This window comes from Strigops habroptila, chromosome 4 (assembly GCF_004027225.2).
Source record: "Strigops habroptila isolate Jane chromosome 4, bStrHab1.2.pri, whole genome shotgun sequence".
In the NCBI taxonomy this organism is placed as follows: Eukaryota; Metazoa; Chordata; class Aves; order Psittaciformes; family Psittacidae; genus Strigops; species Strigops habroptila.
This window is the reverse complement of record NC_046358.1, coordinates 33,713,137-33,739,306: the sequence shown is the minus strand read 5'-3', so window position 1 is coordinate 33,739,306 and position 26,170 is coordinate 33,713,137. Positions and strand designations below refer to the sequence as shown.

Sequence of the window (26,170 nt, the reverse complement as noted above, 5' to 3'; positions counted from 1 at the left end):
ATGAAAAACAACGAGGTGGTTGGTGACAGCCAACATGGCTTCACTAAGGGGAAATCCTGCCTGACCAATTTGGTGGCCTTCTATGATGGAGCCACGGAACTGATGGACAGCGGCAGAGCAGTTGACGTCATCTACCTGCACTTGTGCAAAGCGTTTGACACTGTCCCGAATGACATCCTTGTCTCTAAATTGGAGAGGCATCAATTTGATAGATGGACCACTCAGTGGATAAAGAACTGGCTCGATGGCCGCACGCAAAGAGTTGTGGTAAACTGCTCGATGTCCAGTTGGAAAACAGTAACAAGTGCTGTCCCTCAGGGATGGGTGTTGGGACCGGTCCTGTTCAACATCTTTGTCGGCGACATGGACGGTGGGATTGAGTGCACCCTCAGCAAGTTTGCCGACGGCACCAAGCTGTGCGGTTCGGTTGATACACTGGAGGGAAGGGATGCCATCCAGAGGGACCTTGACACACTTGTGAGGTGGGCTGATGCCAACCTTATGAAGCCAAGTGCAAGGTCATGCACCTGGGTCGGGGCAATCCTAGGCACAGCTACAGGTTGGGTGGAGAAGAGATTCAGAGCAGCCCTGAGGAGAAGGGCTTGGGGGTGTTGGTTGATGAGAAGCTTAACATGAGCCAGCTTCAGTGTGCGCTCGCAGCCCAGAAAGCCAACCGTATCCTGGGCTGCATCAAAAGAAGCGTGACCAGCAGGTCAACGGAGTTGATCCTGCCCCTCTACTCTGCTCTCTTGAGACCTCACTTGGAGTATTGTATACAGTTCTGGTGTCCTCAACATAAAAAGGACGTGGAGCTGTTGCAGCAAGCCCAGAGGAGGGCCACAAGGATGATAAGAGGGCTGGAGCACCTCCCATATGAAGACAGGCTGAGAAAGTTGGGGCTGTTCAGCCTGGAGAAGAGAAGGCTGCGTGGAGACCTCATAGCAGCCTTCCAGTATCTGAAGGGGGCCTATAAGGATGCAGGGGAGGGACTCTTCCTTAGGGACTGTAGTGGTAGGACAAGGGGTAATGGCTTTAAACTTAAACAGGGGAAGTTTAGATTAGATATAAGGAAGAAGTTCTTTACAGTGAGGGTGGTGAGGCACTGGAATGGGTTGCCCAAGGAAGTTGTGGATGCTCCATCCCTGGTGGTGTTCAAGGCCAGGTTGGACAGAGCCTTGGGCGACATGGTTTAGTGTGAGGTGTCCCTGCCCATGGCAGGGGGGTTGGAACTAGATGATCTTACTGTCTTTTCCAACCCTAACTATTCTATAATTCTATGATATTGATCATCATGCTGCCAAAGGTATCATTTGGCATAAGTAACTTTTCCCTTTATTGTTCTGGAAGAATACTCAATGGTAACACTCCAGCAGCCAGCAGAAAGGGAGCTTGCAGCCCTTCTGCTGCTAAAAAAGACGTTTACCTGTATTGATGCAGAAGCTTCACCTGTATTGTGTGGAGACCAGCTAGTGTGACTGTCAGACTGGGTGCATACTGGTTGATCCTATGAGCTGTGTTTGGAACTGTGGGTGCTGAGCAATTCTGAGATCAGGGCTTCTGCGCACACAGCCTGCCTAGCATTAAGAACTCATTGGTCTGGACCCATGAGTACTGTGGTGATGGTTCAGGCTAACTGAAAAGACCCTTCTGTCATAATGCTTTGCTAATCTGCTTCTGTATCTTATTTTCCATTTAACTGTAAAATTAATGAAGTGAAAAACAATACTCATCCTCAGAGCTTAGCTGTTACCTTAATTAAAAGGAAAATATTTAACATGACATTGGTAAGGTCAGCATGGTCGAATGTAACCAACTGTAACTTTGAAATACCATTTAAAACATATTTAATTCAGCACTCAGTAAAGTTGCTGATTTAACAATCCAGGAAACTCAGCTCTGATCACAAGCACTTTACCTTTAGTAACATGAGTCATTGCATCTGTTCTCTTTTTCAGCTCAGACACCCAGTAGAGGCACTGATCTGTGCTAGCAGTAGTATTTTAGTACATGGTGTTGCTGCTTTTGTGGGTCTGCCTCCTCCTTTATTTCCCCCATTTTTCCTTTTCATAGCTTTATGAGAGGCTCTTCAGGAAGGAGCAATTCAGATCATTGTTCCAACCCTAGTATACAAACCAAAAGACTCTATGCTCTGCTATAACTTATGGGTAACATATACAAATGGAACTGCAGAATGTTTTTCTCAAAAATGATTGTCACAGCAATAAAAGTACAAATAAACCCATATTTAAAAGAGGGAAATGTTCTGAGATGTTAGTGGTCAGGACCTGGTATTGTGGCTTACATAATTTCTGGAAAGTGACTGATCTGGATATACTAGGGCTGTTTGACTTGGACAGAAAATAGTTCATCTTTTTGACAATGAAGAGTGGAAATCTTTGATTTGTGTTCAGTTAGCAAATGTGGCAGGGTTAAGTGCAAGTTCCATTTGCGTGTCAATACAATGATAGAGAAGTGCCTTTTGCAAATAAACCACAGGTAAATCTCAGAAAATAATGTAGTATACCCAACCTTCAACTGCTAAAAGGGTCAAGAAGACTCAGACAATCAATTTAAGGCAACAGTTTTCAAGGCAAGTGTGTTTCTAGATAAACATCACTGAAGTCAACGGAATAGTGCCAGGATTAAACAATGCCCTTCCTTTCTAGTTAGCAGTTGAACTCAATCCATTAGTAAATCCAACCAAGTAATAAAAAAAGATCACAGTTCTTTTGTAGCTATTTGGTAATCTCTAGCAAATGAGTTAGTGTCTCAGCCCAATTGATCATTATTGGAAAATTGCAAGTCCTCAAAAACCGGTCTGTAGTATGCACCAAGAATAATTTAGAACTCCTTACTGGCCATCTGTCTTGAAAGCCTGAAAAGAAAATGGGTTGTAGGGTTTGAATCCCACTCTTTTTCCTTGAAGTTCTCCCTGAAGGTTCATAAGCTAGTGAGGATGGCACATAGGGAGTTTTCACTGCTGTTTGTTGCATGCAATTGGATGTGTGTTTTGTGTGGGCTTTTTTGTTGGTTGTTGGTTTTGGATTTGGTTATCCAGGAAAATGGAAAGACACTTAGTGCTTCACAAGAGACTCTTGGAACACGTCCCTCCCTATCGCTTTGATCCAGATAAAGACATAGCTGCTGGTTTGTTTTTGTTTTTTTTTTTTTATTTTCCTCATCAATTTTTTCTTTTCTTTCTGAAATGCAGCTATTGCTGTTAACCTTTCTCACAAAAAACAATGAAGCCTCTTTAATACTTCCCTCCCATTTTGGATTGTTCATTGGTGAAGCATTTTCTAGAAAAGAGGATAAGGCTTTCGTGTTCCCTTTTCTTTTTGAAACCACTACCTAGTTTCACAAAGAAAGAAATGTATCCTTGAAGGCTGGGGGAAGTGCATGCATCTAATGCCACACTGAAGGTTGCAGAGCTGTTAACCACTAACTGTGATACTGATCCCACTACATTAGGGTGGCACTTTAACATGCAATATTAAAAACAAAATAACCACCAAACAATCAAGACTAGGTCACTTGAAACACCAAAAGTGCATTATCGTAAAAGTGAACTGATAAGGGCATTTTAAAAAGTACCTTAAGATCCAAAAGGCACCTTAAGATCCAAATAACTTAGCCAGAAGAAATTATATCCAAATATTTTTCTCCTATTCCGTTGTTGTTGTTATGGCAGTTGAAAATGTTGGGTTCTAGCAGAAAACTACCATATGAAACTGCTAAGCTAACTTAATCTATGAAGAATTAACATCACATTTAGGGTATGGGCAGGCTTGGTCTTTCAGGCACCCTTTATTTGCACTACCAACAAATTTGAACGAACTCCAGAATAAAACATACCAAACTAACTTTTCCTTGCCGTCACATAGCCCATGCTTCAATGTCATGAAAAGCCCTTATTAGAAGGACAGCAATATTATCTCCTGTGATAGTAATTCTTCTTATTGGTCTCTTGAGATAACGCTGCAAAATTTGGCAGGGAGATAAAGGAAGGCCAGAATCTTTAGCAATAGCCATGACTGCACTGACTAAATACTGTGTACTAAAAAAGATGATAATGATGTGGGGGTTTTAGGGTAATAGCAGCGCCTGCTACTTACCAGTTCAAAGTGGTTATGCTCTGCATGTAATTCCAATTTGAGAAACCGACATATTTCATTGCGAGGGAAAAGTATAAATGAACAAACATGCTAAGGCCGTTTTTTTAACTGGGCACATTTTTAGAGTTTGAACATTTTCCACTGAAACTAACTTTTGTTGCTGTGTTAGAAAATTGTGTCTTCAGATAAATATCTGAAGTTTAGACTTACAAATTGTAAGAACATTTCTTCTTTATCTCATTTTGCCATCTTTTCTGCTTCCTTATTTTCTTCAAAGGAAAAGGGAGGATGAAACTAAAGACTAAGTGGAAGAAGAAGTAATATGTATAAAATTTGGGTAATTAAGTAAAACCACTGTAATTTCTTTATTTATTTTTCTACAGAAAGTCTGAAAAGTTTAAAAGCCAGTATAATGCACTTTCTTTTAAATCTTTGACATTTTTTTCTTTCAGAAGAAAGCTCCAAAGTCAAACATCTGTTGTGCTCCCTGAATTATTCTGGCTGTTCATTGATGGTCTCCTTTCACACACTGGGTCAGTTCTCAGTTAGTGTATTGGGCTCAATGGTGAGAAGCTGTGCAAGCCCTTCTGAATCATTCAGACCCCTGATGTAGGAATTTGCTGTGTATTCAGGCTGTCATTCGTACCTATCTATTTAGGGAGACTGTAATTAGGTTAACTTGTGTGACAGTGTGAAAAAAGACCATCATGATACAGAACCAAAATCTGCTCATTTTTTATCCAGCCTTAAAGCTGTAGTATAGGTTATCTCTGTATGCAGGCTGGTGTTATACTTGAATTTCCTGGAGCTTCTTTCACTTACGTCATGTATTGCATTCTCCTTTGGTACAAGACCATGACTGATGTTTGGTGGATCAGCATAAACTTCCTCATATTACTCATTCCCAAAAAACTGTATCCATTTTGTGAAGGAGAATCTTCAATTATTAATAATGAGGTACAAAGCAATTTGAGGATAATTCTATTTATTCAGAGGAGCAGTGAAATTCCATGTGGATGAACAAGAACATTGTAAATAACATTGTATTCGTTGTGTTTTCATTGTATTTTCTCCTTTTTCTGGCCTTTTTCCTGCTGTAATGTGAGAAAACGTAGAACACAAGCTACAAACATGGGGAACCCATGCCAGCATTCCTTATTTCCTTTTTCTGAAATGCTCCCGTATCTATATGCATTCTGCCTGCTTTGTTTTGTTGGCATAATTTTCTTTATAGTGTAGCCTGACAAGGCTGTGTCACTAGCATTGTACATCAATTGGCAGGATGATCTTTTGGATCCTCAAGATGTGTATTGTGCTCAGGTGCATTTCTTTTTGGAAGCCAGTGCTCTAAGAGTTAAATGACTCTGTTTTCACTAATTTCTGATGTATTTATTTTTAAACTGGCAGCATTAAAGTTTCTACTGAGCTGGCTGGTAGTCGCCCTTTAAAAAGTTCTTGAAAGCCATATTCTATCCAGTATAGATATAGCAGAGACATTGAAAGGATGTGGCTACTAACTCTTTACACTGTCATGCATGGACATAAGCAGGCCCACCAGTAAGGTTGAGAAAGCAGGTAATTTTTAATGATCAGTAATTTTCAATTCAGTATTTGCTTATCAAAAGGGTCAACTAAACCCAGCTTCTTCTGTTTTGATGTAAACATTCAGAAAATATATTATCACAGTGTCTGGTGAAAATATTCCGAGATTTTAGCAGACTCCAGAGAAGCCCCTTCCTGTTACAATGTAGTTTGGGTCATCTTAAAGGAAGAAGATGAAAGATGCCAAGAGGAATGAAACAGGGAAACTACAGAGAGAAGAAACAAGTCCAAACTCTGATATGACAAGGAGACCCATGAGAAGAAAGGTTATGTAGGATTAGTGTTAAAATTGTTCATAAGAAAAATAAATGGCAATAAACTTAACCTCAAAGGAACCTAAATCACAGCTAGTACAAAAGAATAAGACCTTGGCTTCAGTGGTGGCAGTGGCCAGGTGGATCTGTGATGTACAGGGTATCCTGTTATTCCCGTAAGGCCTGGGATACCGTACTCCTATGTGCCTTACCATTGAAGATGTAGTGAGAACCTCACTGTAGAAACAGCTGCTGATCTCCATCACCTTATGCTTCTGTATATCCCATCAACCAAATATCCAAATGACCATTTTCTAAAGCACTTAGTTATCCAGGCTGTGGTAAGGTTTCCAAGGAACAAGCAATATTCGTAATGCTTTATGAGACTTTCACCCAGTCCAGCCACATCAACTGACTGGCTGCTGCCTGGATGCATCTGCTGGAATGACTATTGGCTTTAGCCACTTTCCAGCTAAGGCTTCTTGGCTCCCTCTTTGCAGGCAAGCAGTAGGAATGGAGGTGGAATCCTAGAAACCTGGGTAAGGTGTAGAAATGCAGAAATCAGGAAGGTGGCCAGCTGTTCAGTTTGTTAGACTGGCTTGCTAGCCACCATGCTGCTTTGGTTTTAATTCCTTTTATCAGTCTGCTGTATCTGCCTTCCAAGCCTAAACTCCCATGCCATATGTTGCCAATACTGTCCTCCATCTGCATGAAGAACAGCCATGGACAACAGCTGTAATAGCTGGCCACAGACATCCATCACCCTTATCTATCCTTCAGTTTGTATTTCACACAATCAACCTGTTACAATTTAATTGACTCTCCCAATCAGCTAGTCAGGTAGGTAGACTGTGTAGGGAGCTGGGGAGTTGAGGCTAGTTATATCATTGCAAAAAGATGAGATAAGGCACATCTTACTCTTATTTCCCTAAACAAAATGGCAGTTCTTTAAAATTTGATTTCTTACGGCTGTGATATTTTGTGCTGAACATACAGTATCAAGCTAAATCCTTTTTCAGATCTGGGTCCTCTATAGGGCTTTCTCCTGAATATGAATGCCAGGGTTTGACCTATTAATTTCAACAGCATGCTGGCAAAATCATGAATGAGGAGAGGAACTCTCTCATTCTTGTACTTTGGTAATATTTACTGAGTATCGCCAAATCACAGGGTGCTGGACAAAGGCAAGAAAATGTTTCCTTTCAGTGTGAAGCACAAACAGTATAGTCGAAAACACAACAGTCCTGTAGCTCTAAATTCCATTGGCTGTTTCAATTTAATCATAAAAACTCTGCCTTGATCAAGGAATAGACATCTTAGGACTGTTTCTGTACTGGTCTTATCTCCCATGACTTGAGCTGCCTTTACCCCAGTGCTTCTAATGGTAGCTGCAACAATTTATGAATAGAGGGTTGTCTGTAAAGGTGGTCCTTTGTCTCTTCCTGAAGGCCTGATGAAACACAGCTTCTTTGTACAGAAGCTGATGTAAATGAGTGAGCAGCCATATGGAGAGGGAAGATGGGTCAAGGAGTGCATCCTTGTGCTTAATTCACTTGTGTTTCTCTCCCACTGATTTAAAAGTGTTAGCGAAAAATAGAGGACTTTCACCATCTAAGGGCAGTTGGGATTGCAGTAGGATTAGGCTCTCAGCACAATCTTAAGAAAGCAGTTTCCTTTGATGTATCAGTTGTCCTTTCACATCTCTATTTTTTTTCCTAGAAGGTACAAAGGAAAAGATACCAGAAAGAGGTACAGAAGCTGAAATTGTGATATTAATCTTCTCCTTACACTCTACTCCTTTCCTACTATGCCAAAAAATTAATCCTGGAAGTAATTCAGCTTTTTGTGTGGCATCCATTCCCAATAATTAAGTTTCAATTTGACATCAGAAGTTCTGATCTAACTAACATAATACAAACTTGGCAAGGGTCTCTGGCTGATACCACTTTGCCAAGCAGCTTTACAGTAATCAAATTCCACAACACAAAATAAACAGGCAAATAGCCAAGTTGTAACTTTTTCCCAATGGCCCATCTCGATTCAGTAGAATTGTCATCTTTTTTCTGTAGGAAAACTCAGCCTTGTTGTAAGGTGCTGTTTGCAACAAGGTTCAGATGCAGCATTTTGACTTTTGTTGGAGATGAACATAAAAATGCCTTTGGGGTTGAAGGGCCAAGTGCCACTCTGGGAATAGAGGTGCTGAGGTTGAAGGGCCTAGAAATGAGCACCACAAAATACTAGACCCCTAACAGTGGAAAAACATGCATTGAGCTAGATATAAAGGCTGTCAAGGAAAATGGGAAGATTCTATGGGAATTTATTTAGTAGTTAGTGCATGTAAAACATGAATGTTTGAAATGTTCTTTGGCAGCAAAGTCAAGGTAATGTAAATGACAAGGTACTGACCTAAGACTTAAAGGATTTTTTGATTATTTGATTTGTTCCTGTAACTTCTCCTTCAAAATTTTGGCAAATCATTTCTCTTTTGTCTCTGCTTTCCAACATGCAAATGGTACTGGTGGCGTCCTTTGTGAGCTGTGTTCAGAAGCACTCTCTGCTTCTCTCTTTTTCCATCACTGTCTAATATTCCACTGTTCCTTACCAAGTACCGCTCTGTCATAGAAAGTGATTAAAATCTGTGAGGAAGTAAATTATTTTGGATAATGAGGGTATTTTCCTTAGAAATAAAGCTTTCTATACTGCAATGTTCACATGCTGTTCATGTATGTTGTAATCTGTATTTTCTACTCCCATTCAAAATCTTGAGAAACATCTTTGATTCAGGATTGGAAAAGCTTTCTGCTGGAAGGCTTTTTTGCTCATCTCAAAAGCCACATTATATTTGCTTTAAAAAAAAAAATAAAAAATCCACCATTTAAAAAAGAAGCAACCTTTGAAAAGCTGGAAATAAGCTGTTATTGAATCCAGGCACTGTTTGTATTTACATATACTCCTAGTTTCCTCATTATCTTGTCTGATTGGAGAGGCCTATCAAACCTGAGCTCGAACCTCTTGCTTGTCTGATAAAGAAGTCTAACTACTTTGTTTACAATATGCTGTTGATATTATATACAGTTCGTGAAATCTGTTTTGTAGATTTCGAAACAACATAGACCTTAGGTGCATTAAATTCTATTAGAATTCCATAAAAAAAAATACCCACAGTGAAAAGGAAAATATAGTAATATATAGTGTTTAGTCATATAATACCTTTCAGCATATATTTTTTTGGAACGCTCTGAAACCCTGCAACACTGATTAAGGGTAGAAGAGAGTTTACAAACAAATATACTCTAGGCAAAACCAAGTTTAAATGGATTCATTTTGTCTAAAGCCTCTTCAGCCCTTGCAATTCTATATCTACTGCACTTGGGTTAATTGGATGGTGGCAAGTTGATATTTGTGATCACCTTTCCTGTCAGACAGCAGTGTCCTCTTTTAATGCCATCTTCTTGACAAGTGCTCACTTTTCTGCAAGTTATGGGTTGAGGCAGACAGCCCTGATTGCTATTACAGGGTGATATATGCTGTGCCTTCAGCCCACAGACATCTCACAACTGTACCAATGCTCCTGATAAGGAAACCCAGTTAAGATACATAGTTTATTCCATGCTACCTGCAAGTATCAAATCATTGATATCATATTTTCTACATGTATTGTGTTTGTGTGACAAGGTTTTGGTAGCAGGGGGCTACAGGGATGGCTTCTGTGAGAAGCTGATAGAAGCTTCCCCCATGTCTGATAGAGCCAATGCCAGCCAGCTCCAAGACAGACCTGCTGCTGGCCAAGGCCAAGCCCTTCAGCAGTGGGGGTAGCGCCTCTGGGATAACATGTTTAAGAAGGGGGGAAAAAACCCTGTGCAATTGCAGCGGGAGAGAGAAGTAAGAATATGTGAGAGAAACAGCTCTGCAGACACTGAAGTCAGTGAAGGAGGGAAGGAGGTGCTCTAGGTGCTGGAGCAGACATTCCCCTGCACCCTGTGGTGAAGACCACAATGAGGCAGGCTGCCCCCTGCAGCCCATGGAGGACCCCATGATGGAGCAGGTAGATGTGCCCGAAGGAGACTGTGACCCTGTGGAGAGCCTGTGATGGAACAAGCTCCTAGCAGGACCTGTGGACCCATGGGGAGAGGAGCCCACATGGAGGAGGTTTGCTCACAGGACTTGTGACCCCATGGGGGACCCATGCTGGAGCAGTCTGTTCATGAAGGACTGCACCCTGTGGAAGGGACCAATTCTGGAGCAATTAATGAAAAGCTGTAGCCCATGGGAAGGACTCTGGTTGGAGAAGTTTGTAGAAAACTGTCTCCTGTGGGAGGAACCCCACTCTGGAGCAAGGTAAGAGTGTGAGGGGTCTTCCCCTGAGGAGGAAGGAGCAGCAGAGACAGTGAGTGATGAACTGAGTGCAACACCCATTCCCTGTCCCTCTGTGCTGCTGAGGGGAGGAAGTAGAGAAAGTCAGAAGTTAAGCCCACGAAGAAGGGAGGGGTGGGGAGAAGGTGTTTTAAAATTAGGGTTTCTTTCTCATTTTCCTACACTGATTTGATTGGTAATAAATTAAACTAATTTCTGCCGAGTCAAATCTGGTTTGCCTGCAACAGTAGTGGATGAATGATCTCTCTCTGTCCTTATCTCAACCCAAAAGTCTTTTGTTATATTTTCTCTCCCCTGTCCAGTTGAGGAAGGGGAGTCATAGAGCGTCTTTGGTGGGCACCTGGTGTCCAGCCAGGGTCAATCATCACAGTGTAACTGCCACTTCAACTCTGTCAGTGTACATTGTTGGCAATGTTACCCAGTGGATTAAAACTCCAGAGAAGACATTGTGAGATTAATGGAGATATTTTCGCCTGGAAGATCTCTGCTTTTGAGCAAGTTGCTTGTTCTTGTGCCCTACTAAAATCTGACTTATTACTGTACTCATTTCTTTATTGAATGGATGTGACATTTTAGCAGCTGGTTACATTTTTGTCTGAAGAGTGAGTTACATGGCAGCATTTAGAAACAGAAATGTAAAGGCCTGAATTTAATCAGCCAACTTCGGTAATGCAGGAGGACTGCCACAGCTTGTGGATGCTTTGAGTGTAAAATGCAGCACTCAGTATGCATTGGTTCAGTCCTGTAGAAAAACAGAAGCGAATGTCAACATTCAGAATGGTTCCTGTTTCTGCCTTAGTCCCATCATCATATCTAAAAGGTATCATTTCACAAAACTTTCCAGGATATACTATTAATATTCTCAAATATCTTTAGAATGTTTAATCCTAATTATAGTTGGAGTTCACACCATCAGATAGGGCAGGTTTTCATGATGCGTATTTTGAGTTGGGGGAACAAATGAGACATCTGAATAGTGTATTTACTAGTGAACCAATGGACAGGTATTGCTTTCTTAATTTGTTTGCGTTCTGTTTCCCTAGGAAATACCCCTTTTCAGCATGCTGCTAATTTCTGTTTCTTTGCTTGCATTACGATATCCCTACATGAGAGGGATTAACAGCCTTATGGCTGGACCTTCACCAGCTGTGTAATAACAATTGTTTTCCACAAATTGTGTGTCCTAAACACACCTGCATGTATTTCTTGTAACATTTTACCACCTGGTAATTGACTGCCAGTGTACTGGTGCTTTCCTAGAGCATGGAAAGAAAAGATTTAATTGGGCGCAGAATCTTGGGTGCTGAATAGCACAGAAGCAAGCCTCCCTTTTAAGACTGCTGAATATCACTGATTACTAGGCTTTGCTCAGCGGGTGACAGATTTAAGTAAGAGCAACTAGATGTGCCACAGTGTTCCCCAGATTTTGAGGAAATGGGTTTAGATGTCCTTAGTACAAGGCTGGTCGCAGGTAATGATGATACTGTAAATCAAGATACTCTGCTTGATATTAATTATTTGTACTGCAACAACATCTGGAGGCCCCACTGGATATCAGGACTCCACTGGGGTAGATAATATACAAATATACTGCTTGATAAGCCTATGGTTTCAGAGTATAAAAAGACAAAATGAAGAGAGAAACAGAAGTGGCTTATTCAAGGTACTGCGCAGCAGCGGCAAAAGCAGAAAATAAGTCTTTCAACCATGTACTCTAACTAGGCTAGATTACCTCTATGAGCGAGTTAAAATTTAAAAGGCCTCAAAGTGTGCTGATGGTATCACCCTTACATGAAATATGGAAACTTCTGATGCCAAGTTAATTCCTAGGTGTAATTCTGATGATATTGTGTATTAATGTTACCTTAAAACCTGCAGTGATACATAAAACTCTTATCAGGTCCAGGGTATCTGGGCTGACGAAAACCCAAGCAGCTTCTGTATCTCATACGTGCTTTTCTTTGGCTGAATATCTTATCTTGTGTGTGATGTAGTACTTAATGAATCACTTCTGCTCCTGATAGAGGAGTTGTCAGAGGATTGAGTTCTTGTCCTTTTTTTTTTTTTTTTTTGCTTGTTTTCAGAATAGTTTTGTTTGTAAAAGAAACTTTTATTATTAGACAAGAGGCGAAGATGGAAAGAGGGGAACATGAAGGGAGAGGGAGACATAAGGTAAAAGTAAAGCAAGAGAACTGCAATTTCACATCCCACTGGTAAATCAGTATTTTTGTGATATTGCAAGGGTGTTTGGTAAAAAAAAAAATAATCCAGAGCAGGAAAGAATAAGACATACTTTAGTACATGTAGCAGTATGAGCCATTAAAAGGTATTATCTTATAGTCTGTGTCCCACATAAAGTCAACTGGCAAAAAATGAGGGGCAGTTTGGAAAGTTTGGTGAGCTCATAACAAGAATATTGCTATACATTTTACTTGAGCTAAATAATGTGATGTGTCCCAAAACAAAGAGTAGAGGTCATCTTTCAATGCAACGGACATTCCCAGAGAGCACTCCTGAATAAGACTGTTAGTCACGGTGAATAAGCCTTAAATGTGAAGCCCTGCGGTAAGATTGTGGCCAAAAGATATTATGTAGTCTTTGAACATAAAAGCCGAAGTGGTTGTGTAATTTCTGTAAACAAAAGTTAAAATTTTCTGGTGTCTACATTTGAAGAAAAGTATTAGTAAACTGAAGGAGTTTTAGAGCCATAGGGAAGATTAAATGAAAGATTAAAAAACCTGCTTTCAAGTGAGAAACCCATAGAGCTGAGTCTTTTTCTCTTATGCAGTATAAAGCTGGGGGAAGAGTCTGCAGTCACAGAAGGAGGAAGCTGCAGCCTTAAGTCATCTGCTCTAGCATTTTCTTGCTCTGAGGCAGGACTAAATACAGCAGCCTGGCTGTGACAGATGTTTGTCTAAACTACTCTTTCTAAACCTTCAATGAAAAAGATTTGATTCTCATTAATCTTTGCCAGCTTCAGTGTTTCACCACTTTATAAAATGAATCAGAAATGGTAAGAACCTTCAAAAAAATTTTACTTGATCATCATCTTACAAGTTATTTATAGAACTATGGTGCTGGATGGTTCTTCAGCATAGGAAGTAAAAGTTAAAAGAAACGGTAGTGATCTGCTTTTAAGGAACTGCTGAGCAGGAGGTTATATGCACATTGTTGTATTCAATGGCTCTTGATTGACTTTCCTCCCATGAATTTGTCTATTTTTGAATGTATCTTAAACATCTGAAACATCCTGTGACAGTGAGTTGCACGATTGTTTTATGGGCTGTCTCAAAAGGTACTTTCCGCGCTTAAACTTTATTACCAAATGATTATTATATATTTGTAGTTCTGTAAGTTATAAAAAAATAATGCTGAATATTGCTATTTTTCATGGAGGTTTATATATATAATTTCAGGTGTGGTACTTTTTGAACCTTTTATATCTCTTTCTTTTTGAGACAGCCACACACAGATCTATGTACTATGTATAAGAATTAAAGTCAAAGGTGCACCATTAACTTACAACAGAGATTTTCCTTTCGTACAGTGTTCCTTTTCATTATAATTCTTGACATTCCATTTGCCTTTTTGACCATGTTCAACACTGAGCCAATCTCATCAAAGCAGCAACTGCATTGACTCCAAGGCTTCTTTCCTCAGCTGTAGATGTTCAAATCACAAATAAGTGTTTTTTCTAAAATATATCCTATATTTCAACAAAGAATCAATTTGAACAAGGATATATGGCCTCACATAAAATTTTAGAGACTAGATTATAACAATTGTCCTTTTTAGCCTTATAAATTATGTATCTGTAAGAATTGCTTCTTTTAAAAACTGTGACCCTAAGGGGTAATAATTTCTATTTATTTTCTCCTCTGTGTGTATCATTCTCTCTGATAAATAGGTTTGTAACTTGCATTTAGTAGATCTGGTTCAACATCTTAAAGAATCATTAACAAGCAGTATATAACAAAAAACTTTCGTACTGCTTCTTATAATAGCCCTCAAAAATCAGCCAAAATTAGCTGCTCTGTGTACTTCCTTTCACCTTAAAAATGTTGTGGGTTTTTTTTTTTCTTGTTTCAAGAAACAAGTAAAGTGTTGTAACAGTAAAGAAACACTGTAAAGTGTTGGAACACTGATTAAAAGCTTCCAAAATCAAGTGAGCTTCAGTGCCTGTCATTTCCTTAACAATATTTGCTGCTTTGTTGATTATTATATTTGCCAGGGTGGCTGTACTGGTTCTTGAGCATGCCTTCCCTGCCACCATTATTTGGAGAAAGAAAGGCTTCATCCAGTAAGCCATCCCTTTAACAAAATATAGAGTTTTGTACATGTTGAATTCTGATTTCAGACTTAGCTCTCAGTGGTATTAAAAATGGCAGTAAGTATGACCAGACAGAGAGGAGCAGAAGTATCTGCATAATTCTCTGTGCTGAATACAGGTTCTAATATTTCCATTTCTTAAATCCATTTATATACGTATATTGGAAAGGCCTGTCCAGCCATGCATTTGGTTCTAGTTGCAGCTCAGTCATTTAAGCACAATGCTGGATTTTACTACCTTTCTAATCAGTAAAGAACTTTCTGATTTTCTGTTTACAGTGAAAGTTCACATAAAGTGATTTGGTGTTTTGGTAATTAGAGAATGTCCTCTGCAGAATATACATCTTACACCGTCAGTTCTCCTGGATACCTCACTACATTTAGCACTGTTGTGCAAAGTCCCCCTATCCACAGAAAGTGAGCAATCTAATAGCTGGACTAACATCCAAAATCAAATTTGAGGCAAAGCAAAAATAAAAAAACCAACCAGGCAAGCAATCAAACAAACAAAACCCCAAAGGAGATCAAGCAAAAGAGGCATAAAGAATAAAATGGAAAAAAAAAAAATCATAGAGGGATTTTTTAAAACATAGACTGCAAATCTGAGAAGCCTGAGTAGAGGGAAGCCATTCCAGGAAGAGCAGTGCTTGGGGTTATAAAGAAATGCAGCATTTTTCCTGAATTTAGAGGGTACCAGAGTTGAAGTTTATGCATGTGGCACTTGGAGGGAAGCAGCGGGGAGAGGGGAGAGAGAAAAAAAAAAAAGTAGTTTATGAAACCTTCCTACAGTGCAAAATGGCTTGTTGTATTACTAAAAAAGCTCGTATCGCTTTCAAATGAGGGCAGCAAAATCAGCAGTCATCTCCAGGAAGCAGTAACTAGGAGTATTGTCTGCCAGGTAATGTCTGGTCATGTTGGAACCAGCCAGGGTGGGAGGAAGAGGCAGTCTTCACAATAGTGACTATAAAAAAATTATGAAATAAAATGAGTGCAAGAAAACATAGTTATCCTGGAATTCTAGTTGGATTTCAGTTATATTTTACAAATGCCTTTTCTTTTTTTCTTTCTACGTTTAGTTTCAGAAAAAGAAACAAAGATACTGGGATAAACTCTGCTTCCACTTGCATCAGTAGGAATTGAGTTTCTTCAACAGAATTGATATCAATTCATACTGATGCAGCTGAGAGTAGATTTGTCCTATTGCCCAGGGTTCTCTCTCTTGATTTTTGAAATTAAATGCTTTCTGCACATAGGGAACAGCTGTATACTTTCAGTGTGGATTATTTGAATTTTGAATTGAGAAAAAGAAGACCCAAAGGTAAACCCCTTTTCGGAGCAAACGGTACATGTGGCTGTTTGCATATATGTCCTCTGTAACAGATTCCAACCCTCAGCATTCTATGATTCTGTGATTCAAATAGCTTATGTTACAGAATCACTGCCATTCCCATTTGACTTTCTTTGCACCTGGTCTGCTAGGTGCAAAGACAGATGCCTTCAAGATGTAAAGGCACAGCATGGAGAAAACAAAGGCCTGACAGTTTGCATGCAGACAGGCTCTAGTTCTCCTTGGGTGGAGGGAAACAAAAGAAAAAACATACCTGCAAAAATGTCAGACCTCAGAAATGTTCCCAAGGTCCCTTGGGTTTTGAATGGGTTTTGGAGGAGTTGAAAGTAGAAGCTGAGAAAACATTTGGACCTGCTCCTCTTGGATTGTAGTTGCTCTCAGGGCTGAAAGGGTTGGGATTGTCAGAATATCATAAATGTTTAAGTAAAATATATCTGGATTTACAGGGCTTGAGAGCTTGGAAAGATAGGTGACTATCACCCCTCTGTCACAAATGAAGAATCTTTTTCATGGAAAGCTAAGAGAAAAAGTTGCCCGAAGTGAAATAATGTTAGTTGCAGATCTCCTGATCCAGGCTATAGATAAGCCCCTATATCATTTAATAATGTTCAAAATGTTTTGGTAACAGTGCATATAACAAAAAACTGTTGCCAGGATTTTGTGGAAGGACATGATGTAGAATAAGAAGGGTCAAGGTGAGGCCTTGTACATTCTTTTTAGTACTTTGCTTTTTTGTTCGTACAATTTATCTACAACCATTCCGTTATATGATTATAATTATTTGTCTGAAGTCTTAGAGACATCATGGCAGAAGCTTATCTCCAGAAGGGCTGTAAGTGAAGAAATGGTAATGTGGCTTTTGAGAGTAGCAATTTTATGGGACAAATTAGCAAAAGAATTCTTGATGAACTTCAAAAATCCTTTTGGGCACAGTAGCCTTAAATAAAGAAGGGGGGAAGTAAAATACAGATTGAATGCTGAGTTCACTTAATTATTTATGAATAAAATGGCCCTCAGTTTTCCAAGATGTAGTGCCAGCACTTGATGTCACCTGAAGGTTTCAAAAGCATTAATTAATGGTCACCTTTTTATGGAAAGTGTTTGGGGCAGCCCAGTGAATAATGATGCAGTGTGTTAAATGCTGCATCATGCATGCTGTGTGTTAAAATTCTCTTGAGCCCTTTTGGAACACTTATGTTGCATACTGTCTGTGGCTCTGTATATTCAGCTTTTCCATTGTTGTACGGTTAGGATTTTTTTTTCCTCTAACTACAAAATAACATTACAGATAGTGGCTCAAAGGTAAATCTTTCACATACTCAGTGGTCTCGTTAATAATTGTGTTTGGTAACATGGAAAGAAAATCTACTAGCTGACTGAATGGGGAAAGGAATGAAAGGTCACATCCATCATGAAGTGTTAAACAGTAAAGCTTGTCTTTCAGATTTAGGATGGTAGGTCTTGGCAAAAGCTGCTTTTAATGAGGTGGTGTAGTGTGGGAAACTGGAACTGTAGAGATTTTGAAAATCCTGGATTTGTCCCCTGTGTCCATGGTCACTGTTCTTTGCTGTAGGATTTTCTTTATGTTTTGCTTTACCTTTTTTTTTCTGCTAAGAATGCACATACTAATTGTTGCTTTTTTTTCATAGTATTTGGTGCCCTGGAGATACAGATTTCATGAATAAACTGTATCTGTGTGTGCAGTTTGGTTTCAATAGGCGTACTGTGTTATATTGTATTTTATCCTGGTAATTGGAACAGAACCATTTTCATTACAAGCTCCTACTCAGTCCAGAAAAGAGTATCAACATCTGGCATAAAGTTGTACTTCTGCAAAACTCGTTTTGAGGCATCAGAGGGAGCTGTGCCCAAGGTGGGACCGAAGAGAGCTAGAGCAGGCGTTTGGTCAGACTCATGATAGTTTGGGGGGTTTTTAGACACATTTTTGCATTTCTCAGTTGCAACAAAGTATTATGCTGCTTTTAGAAGGGCTGTAGTCCCTTGGATGTGGGAGGCGGGGGCAATCTTCTTGGGAAGGGAAGGGCACCAGTTTGCTCATTTCCATCCTCTCTCTAGCAGCCTGAAGGCCACTGGCGCTTTGCAGTCCTCCGCTTCCAGAATCTTCTCTCTTTTGCAGTTTGCCCTCTTATCCGTGGGTTGTCACTAGCCCTTTAAATAGGCTTTTTCCTTCAAGCCCAGGAAAGGGAATGGTGAAAGGCACTATCTCCTTTTCATCAAAGGAGAGATCAGAAAAGTTTTTGCCTTCTGCAGGGGAGATTAGCTAAACTTCCCACCATCCCTTTCTGCACTTGCAAGTTTTTATCTCTGCCTTGTTAAGCCTATAGAGCTTGAAGGTACAAAGCTTTCACTTTGCCGAATACCTCTTAACCCCTTCCTCTTCTGTGGTGGTGGTGATCTGTTTCCTTAGAGAAGGCACAGCTCTTCATTTTACCTGCTCACATTATGCCTTTGCCACAGTGGACTCTCCTCAGAACAGCCACAGTTTGCAAAAGAAGGCTGATGTATTGATGGCAATTGGAAAGTTATATGAGAGGTTGTCCAGAAGCACCTTCCAAAACCACATGGCGTCAGTTGTCAGGTTACCTGGTCAGTAGACTTTCTTTGAGTCTCTCAGCAAAAATAAATTGCTTATTCTTTGCTAATTGCTATGCATATAATTTTATGGTTGCCAGCAAAAGATTCACTAAACCAGTACTGGGACACCATATACTTTGTATGTCAAAGAAGTAGTAAAGCTGTGCTAGCAATGGCTTTACATGAAATAAATCTCTGCTCACTGAAAACTCCCTTATTTTTAGGATAGCATAAGAGAAGAAAGGTTGATTGTTTTCAAATAGTATCTGAGTTCATGCATCTTCTGGGAGCAGCAATAAACTTAGCCCGTGTTGTAGTGAAAAAAGATTATTGATATCTTGAAGGGAAGTCCATTCAAAGCATAGCAGTGTGAATATACCTGTGTGTTGCTATTCAGCATACATTTAGCAGTCTAAAATCTACCATTATAATGGGAGGAAAATCAGGATGCTTACTGTTAGTGTGCTAAACGTCAACTAGTTGAAGCACAGTCCAAATTTTTAAATCACCTCTTCAGTTACAGGACTGTTTTCCTTTCCTAGTATAAGTATTGTAGTCTGAGGACTAGGGGTGGGGGTGTTAGGAAAAAAGTCCAAAAAAAGAAGGGAATTGAGGATATAAGGAACTTGTGATGAGTATTTTGGTATGAGTAAACTTTGAAATGTAAGGTAAAGCAGGAATCAGAAAAGGCCTCTGTAACAAATTGTAAGACCTGGAAGTTTTAAGGAAAAGGTCTGTTGATACAAGGAGAGAGGAATAAATCCAGGAGAGGAAACTGAGGTGGCCGTCTAGGTATAGGAGGAGAGGTTTCTTTCTTTGCTAAAATTTGCTAACACGAATGTAGTGAAGTCAGTCAGGGTAACAGTCTTGAAGGATGCAGTTATCTTCTCACCAAGAAGATATGTAAGGTAATAACAGATATGTAGGGCAATAACAGATATGTAAGGTAATAACAGTAATAAAAATGTCTCTTGCCCCCTTAGTTTTATCTTGAAGAGGCTATATTTGGGTACAAGACCACTTACACTCGTTTCTTCCTTGATTTTTCTATTGAGACAGTTAATGAAGTTACTGCTAATTTTATAGTGTGGATGGCTAGCAAACATAAAGCTTGCTATATGATACATTTTAGTTCTGCCTGCCTGCACCAGATTTGAATCCCTGCATTCCTTTTAATTGTGTATTGTACAGTGACAGGAATTTCTGCCGTTGTTTAAGTTAGTAGTATTAAATGTTTTGGGAAAACACTATGGAGGACTACTTTATTGGTAAGGCACTGCTTGGGGTGTGATGTAGAAAAGTAAAAGATAGTGGCCACTGCTGTCTTTTGAGAATATGGGAGGTTTTTCATTTGGTTTAAGAGCAATTAGCTTCTCTCGGGTGGTCATTGACTAATTACATTTTTGCTTCCTTCTAAATCCATTCATCTTGCAACTGCACTCTTCCTGCTAGATTCCACAGTTATTTGTTTTGGGTTGGGGGCTGCTTATTTCCCAAGCAGAATAACAGAATGAAAGTTGTTGGGATACAGTCTGCCAGTGGCTGCATTTCAGATGACAATTGAACAAGTGACTGCTAATAATCAGTAGACATGTTACGCAAATAAATATTTATCCCCATCTCCTGTTTTTTATGGCCTGATCTGTAACCTGTCTTCTGTGATGTTTTATGGGAACAAACGAGCCAGTACGTTCAGGTGAATGCTGTAAAGAAGAGTGCAAAAGGCAATGTATTGAAGGAGAGCCAAGGAAATGTGTCCTGACAAAGCTCAAAATGCTTCTGTGTATTCTTCAGTGCCATCTACCGGCACAATTACCCATTAGGTATTTGTAGGACAAGAACATTCTCCTAATAGACAGCAATTTACAAGCATTTATTTCTTATTTCTTTTTGATTTTAGGAGCAAGGCAAGATTGGTGTAGTCTTCAATATTGGCACAGTGGACATCTCTATTAAAGAGGAAAGCACACCTGTAAACGATGGCAAATACCACGTAGTACGCTTTACCAGGAATGGTGGCAATGCCACACTTCAGGTTGACAGCTGGCCAGTAAATGAACATTACCCAACAGGTATATACTTTTTTCTTATTTTTCTCTTTCAGTGTATCTATATCTATAAACTACTGTTTAGTAACAACTGATGGCTATATAAATCTTTCTTGCTTCATTTCAACAATAAATTCACCAGCCTGGTGGTGCATATACTGTCTGTTGGAAAACAAAGTAATCATCCTTTACATTGGAAGAATAAGCATGCCAATTGTGTGGTATGATGCACATAGATCCTGCTATTACAGAGGGCTCTAAGTGAATCCTGGTTCTGCAGAGATTTACAAACTGATCCAACAACAAACTTGGTTTTGCTACTTGTGATATTTTCTAACAATTTAAGGGAGAAAAGTTTTGAACAGACCTTGTGAAAAGGAGAGGTGACTCTAGCCACACCCAAGATACTGTCTATGTGTATATATAGATACAAAGTTGAAGTGTAAGGGATATGGAAGATTAAGTTGCAAGTATTTGAACAGGCGTTATGCTTGCCTCATAATTTTTCGTCATCTGAATTTCACTCTCTCCTTTATGTTGACAGATATAAAGGCTGACACATAATCTAGCGAAAACTGTCAAAATTTAGTTGACTTTAGATCAAATTGCAGTGGAACGATTCAGTATCTCTGTGGAAATAATCACGCTAAGTCCACCAGGAATAGTGAATAAATGGCTTTTGAGTCACTGTCCCATGTTTTATCCCGCCACTGGCAACTCGCAACTTCTTGATACTGCATGTCACCATGCTAAAAGGTCAGACTCACTTCAAGAGAAAACCAGATTGCTGTATGTGATGCTGACAGTGCACAAAATAACTGAGGCTTGGTGGTGTGCCTGGTTACAAAAGGCAAGAGGACCACAAGGAAAGAACTGCAGTGTTAACTGCATTCTTCTTATTCACATGTTGTTGTCTGAGATCAAGCCGTGATCTTCTTGTTGGTTTCCAGTATTAAGTCTAAGCAATTTCCAGTTCTTCCTTTCTAGGTTGTACATAAACTGACTTGGGACAGAAGAAAGAATTATGTGATAAACATGAGGCAATTTGCTATCTCTGTAGGAGTTACCCACAAGCGCAACCCAAAGTTATAAGAAATATCCTAATTGTTTGTACAGTGTTACAATAATAAATTACTGCAAGGGGATAATTTCATCTCTTCCACTCACTCAGAAAGTGCACAAGAAAGCTTTTAATGTGAGTGGTTTATGCTGTGGTGTTCTCTACCACATGTTCAACATAACACTTTGTCAGTGTTTTGGTGATGTACATGCAAAAGAGTACATTTTAATAATTATCCTTATTTCTGTGAAATAATTGCTTTCGAGGAACACCATGAAAGACATGCTGAGTTAGATTCTAGCTATGCTATCCATTGTTTAGAGAGGGAAGTATAGCTAGGAGAGGCCCAAACTGAGCATATTTCTGTTTCTTTCATCAATTATTTTGCGGTAAAATACCTCTGATCCAGTTGGCAGCCAATTACAGTCAGTAAACCCTCCATGAATAAATTTTCTTATTATATTACTTGCTGTAGTAAGCCCCTGGTATAAAGAAACAAAATATTCAGTACATTTCTTTAGAGATTTTATTTTTTTTTAATGGAAAATAAATCACACTTGCACTACCTCTGCTTCTGTCTTGACTAAAGATGTTCCTGTGCTTTCTTTAGAGATGTATGGCTTTATAGAACCAGCATTAGTCTTTTGGTCTGGGCTAGTGTTGAGTATATGCAGTTGTACCCCAAGGGAAAAGGACACCTTTATATTCCAAACACCCTTTCCTTTCTGTTCATATATTTAAATTTCTGGCTGTTTGCAGATGATGAAGTTTTCAGACTGTCCCCATGAAAATAAGGCTCATGGGATCATACTTTATGTGTGTGCATGTGTCTCCCTTATTTTTTCAGTTTCTTTCAAACTGATCTTTCAGCCAAATTTAAAAAGGGGTGAAAGTTGAAAAAAACCCCGACAAGGATCCTATATGGCTAGGGAAAATAACCAAAGGGGAAGAGGCAAGTGCTCCAGCCCTCCCAGAGGAAAGGACTGTGGCTTGATCTCAGTTTCTGTTAAATACCGGAATATCCATATAACGAAGAGGCATTATGAATGCCTCAGATTCAGGAAAAGCTTCAATGAGCCAATAACTACAGGAAACCAATCCTTATTAGTTCCATTTTCTGGGCAATTAACAGCTTAAAAGAAGAACAAACAGGAGCTTTTGAAATTAATAATTTGTTGTCTTTCACAGACCAAAATTGCACTAGTGTTCCTCAAGACCAAATGGGTGTTCACCAGAGCTCTGTAAAAAGCTTTGTGTTTGGGTTGGCCCATGCTAATCCAACGTTTCAGCCACAGGCTGCTGAAACTGCAATTCCTATCAAACTTGTGTAATAATAGCTAAGGAATCAGGTATTTTATGGATAAGACCACTTTAATTCTGGAAGCACAGTTATTTTTAGTTGAAAAAAAAGCATATTTGTGGCACATACATTTTTGGGTATCCTGTGTTGTCTATAATATCAACAATTTCACCTGTACTTGATTTTCTTCACAGTGCTACAGCCTAATGTTTGCAAATTTTAGAAACTAGCTAAATTATCTTCCACATCATCACACATAGTGCAATCTTCAGACACCAGGGCTGCATTCTGAATGGCATTTCCATGCTTCTCTCTGAATTTTATTACCTGTAGAAGGATTATGCATTAGACTCATAATTACTTGCTCAGTGGAAAGCACAAATAAAAGTGGGATATCCATTAAATGTGCAAAGAGAGAGAATATTGGCTTTCCTTAAAACACCGTCCTCAGTTAAATTGAAATTAAATGAAACTAACCCAATGGGACTGAAAGACTCCAAAGCTGTATTTCTGCAACTTCAAATAAAAGGCAAGGAAGTGGAAGGAAAATGGAAAAGCAACAAACTTTCAATTCAGGCACTGACATTTTGGTTTTTTATAGCAGCCAGTTGCATCTCAGACACCTGCAACATGAGCCTTATGCTTTCTCGTAAGGAAAAGGGTTAGAGAGAAATGGTAAAGGAGGGAATTAATTTGGAGCTAAGGTTGGCTAAACTTTGAGACAAATAATTCCAATCATTAGGAATGATCTCTCACCATTTGTACTATTCAAACCCTGCCAGTAAGGCTATTAACAGTGGCCCAGTACAGGTATCTGAGACAAAGCTCCTGAGAACTGGGTGATGGCAAATAGCAGCATTAGCACTGGAGCTGTTAGCTGCAATTCAGATGTCATGGTCTAGTTCAGCCAAAACCATTGAGTCATTAATGATTTATTTGCATTAGTTTTGCCCTTTTTCCTCTCTCTCAAGTGCACAGTAAGGAGATGGGCTTTTCCATAGGCTGTACTGATCTTGATGCTTCATTCATGAAGTTTGTCACCACAGTGTATTTCTCAGTCAGGGGATCCACCTTTTGGTATGCCCTAAAGTACAGTTTTCCTTGACTATTTCCCATATGTTGTCTCACGTGCCTCCACCCTTTGGTGTAGATAACAGATAACAGGTTGTGCTTTGTCACTATTATTTTCTTGGTTTCATGTTCCTGCTGAGACCCTTCTCTATATCTAAATAAATCTTCTTAGTGATTAAGTAGGAGCACCTACTACATCATATTGGTAGGATTATTTTGGACCGAGAGTTCAGTAAGAGGAAACGTGACGTGCTTTTGTTTCAGATTACAGTAAAACCCATCAGATTTGAGGCACTTTACAGTGGCATGGAGTCAGTAATTCTCAGGAGAGTTAAAAATAAATCTCTGTTTTGATACAGAAGTGGAATACTTCAGTCCCCAAGTTTTCATTAATTCTTAGACAGGAGATTTTTTTTTTTTCCCCACTGTCCACTGTCTTTCTTGCAAAGAAATACTTCATTTATTGGAGATTATTTGTACATCGAAATAAGCCTGATATTCCTGCTCATTCATCCATGCACTTGACTACATTTTCTGCAGTAGAAAAAGAGACAAAACCAGGTGAAGAGAAGCTGTAAAGCAAGAGTATCAGTGACATCAAACTAAAGTCTAATTGGAGGAATGTTTTAAAGGAGAAGATTAAAGGAAGGGAAGCAAAAGGCAGGAGGAGGTTGTCATTTAAAGATACACATCATTTAGCAAGAAAACTGTAGCCTAGATTTTATGACTGCATTTAAAAAATGAGAAATTGGACAACATTAAACAATCCTTATCAGGATTCATTAGTTCATCCACCCAATACAGATTTTATATTTTCCCCCTTTATCATCTCTTGAGTGATCTCTCAGCCTTCTTGTAGGAGTCTCTGCCCTTTCAAACAGCATTAATTTACAGTTATATTGGTACTGAATGAAAGGAAATTCATTCGCTCTCTCAAGTCCATGTCTGAGAGGAAGTTGAATTTTAGGAAAAGCTGGACTGTTAGCTCTTGACAGCAGAACTCCAGGAACTCTTTGGCTGCTATGGCAAGTACTGTGGCCTGATAATTGCATACCTATAAAATAAAAAATTGGTTCTTAAACCCTGATATATGTACCGATGTTTTCATTCAGGGTAGTTTCAGTCCCAAGGACTGAATGCCCCCGAACCATTGGGGCATATCTTCTTGTTTAATTTCATTTGAAAGGAATCCAGTTTGTATTCCCTGAGAGCATTTTGATATGTGAACCAAGGTGTAGCAAGTGGAGATAGTTAGGAGGTACGCTTTGGAGGCACACTCCTGATTCAAACCAAAATGCTGATGTGAATGGATCTTACTGTAGTATACAGCTGGAGCTGGACAGAGGAACTCATTCTTTCATTACTCCTTCCCATACTCACGTTGCTTAAATAGTCAAATTTTCTTTTCTACTCTGTCTCATGTTCTGCTCAGTGGGATCACTACCAATGCCATTCACATGTAACGGCCCATGAAAACTGAACGAATGGGAGTGGAAACGGTCAGTCAGGAGACTGGGGAGGATGACTTCCTTTATCATCAAGGGTGGTTTATGCCTGTTTAAAGTCTTCACTGATCTATATCTTTAGTAGTCTATGTGAGATGAAGTAATTCTTTCTCACCTGCTGTTGCCTGAAGTAAAACATTTTCCAGAAGTACAGGTGGTCTAGATTGTCCTACCTATCTAAAATGTGAAAGGCATGAAGTCTCTCTTCTTACGATATATTTTTGATTTACTTGGTAGAAAGATCTGAAATTGCCTGATTAGTACCAGGTATGTTACGTGAGACAAGGAAGAAAGCTGGCTGAGTTCCTACTTGCTTCCAAAGGAGTACTGAAAGAGCTAGCGGATGTTGTGGGAGGACCCCTCTCAATCATGTACCAAAGGTCTTGGGACTCTGGAGAGGTCCCTGCTGGAAGCAGCCAATATTATTCCAATTTTAAAAAAGGTGTGAGGAAAGACTTAGGGAAATACAGACCTGTTAGTCTAACCTCAATTCCTGGAAAAATTGTGGAGTATATTATACTGGGTGTTATGGAAAGGTATTTAAAGAATAATGCAATCATCATGCACAG

At 39.4% G+C, this 26,170-nt stretch overlaps 1 protein-coding gene across 46 annotated transcripts in view; it reads left to right on the top strand.

The window, feature by feature from the left end:
- The window catches only part of NRXN3 (neurexin 3), a 997,539-nt gene that overhangs the window by 840,280 nt on the left and 131,089 nt on the right, over positions 1–26,170 (top strand). For all 46 annotated transcript variants that reach the window (XR_003991147.1, XR_003991145.1, XR_003991143.1 and 43 more), the window contains one exon: positions 20,518–20,689. Coding sequence is in view for 39 of the 46 variants with exons in the window: in XM_030484277.1 (XP_030340137.1) it covers positions 20,518–20,689 (172 nt within the window). In the remaining 7 variants the exon portion in view is untranslated. The remainder of the gene's footprint in view (positions 1–20,517; positions 20,690–26,170) is intronic.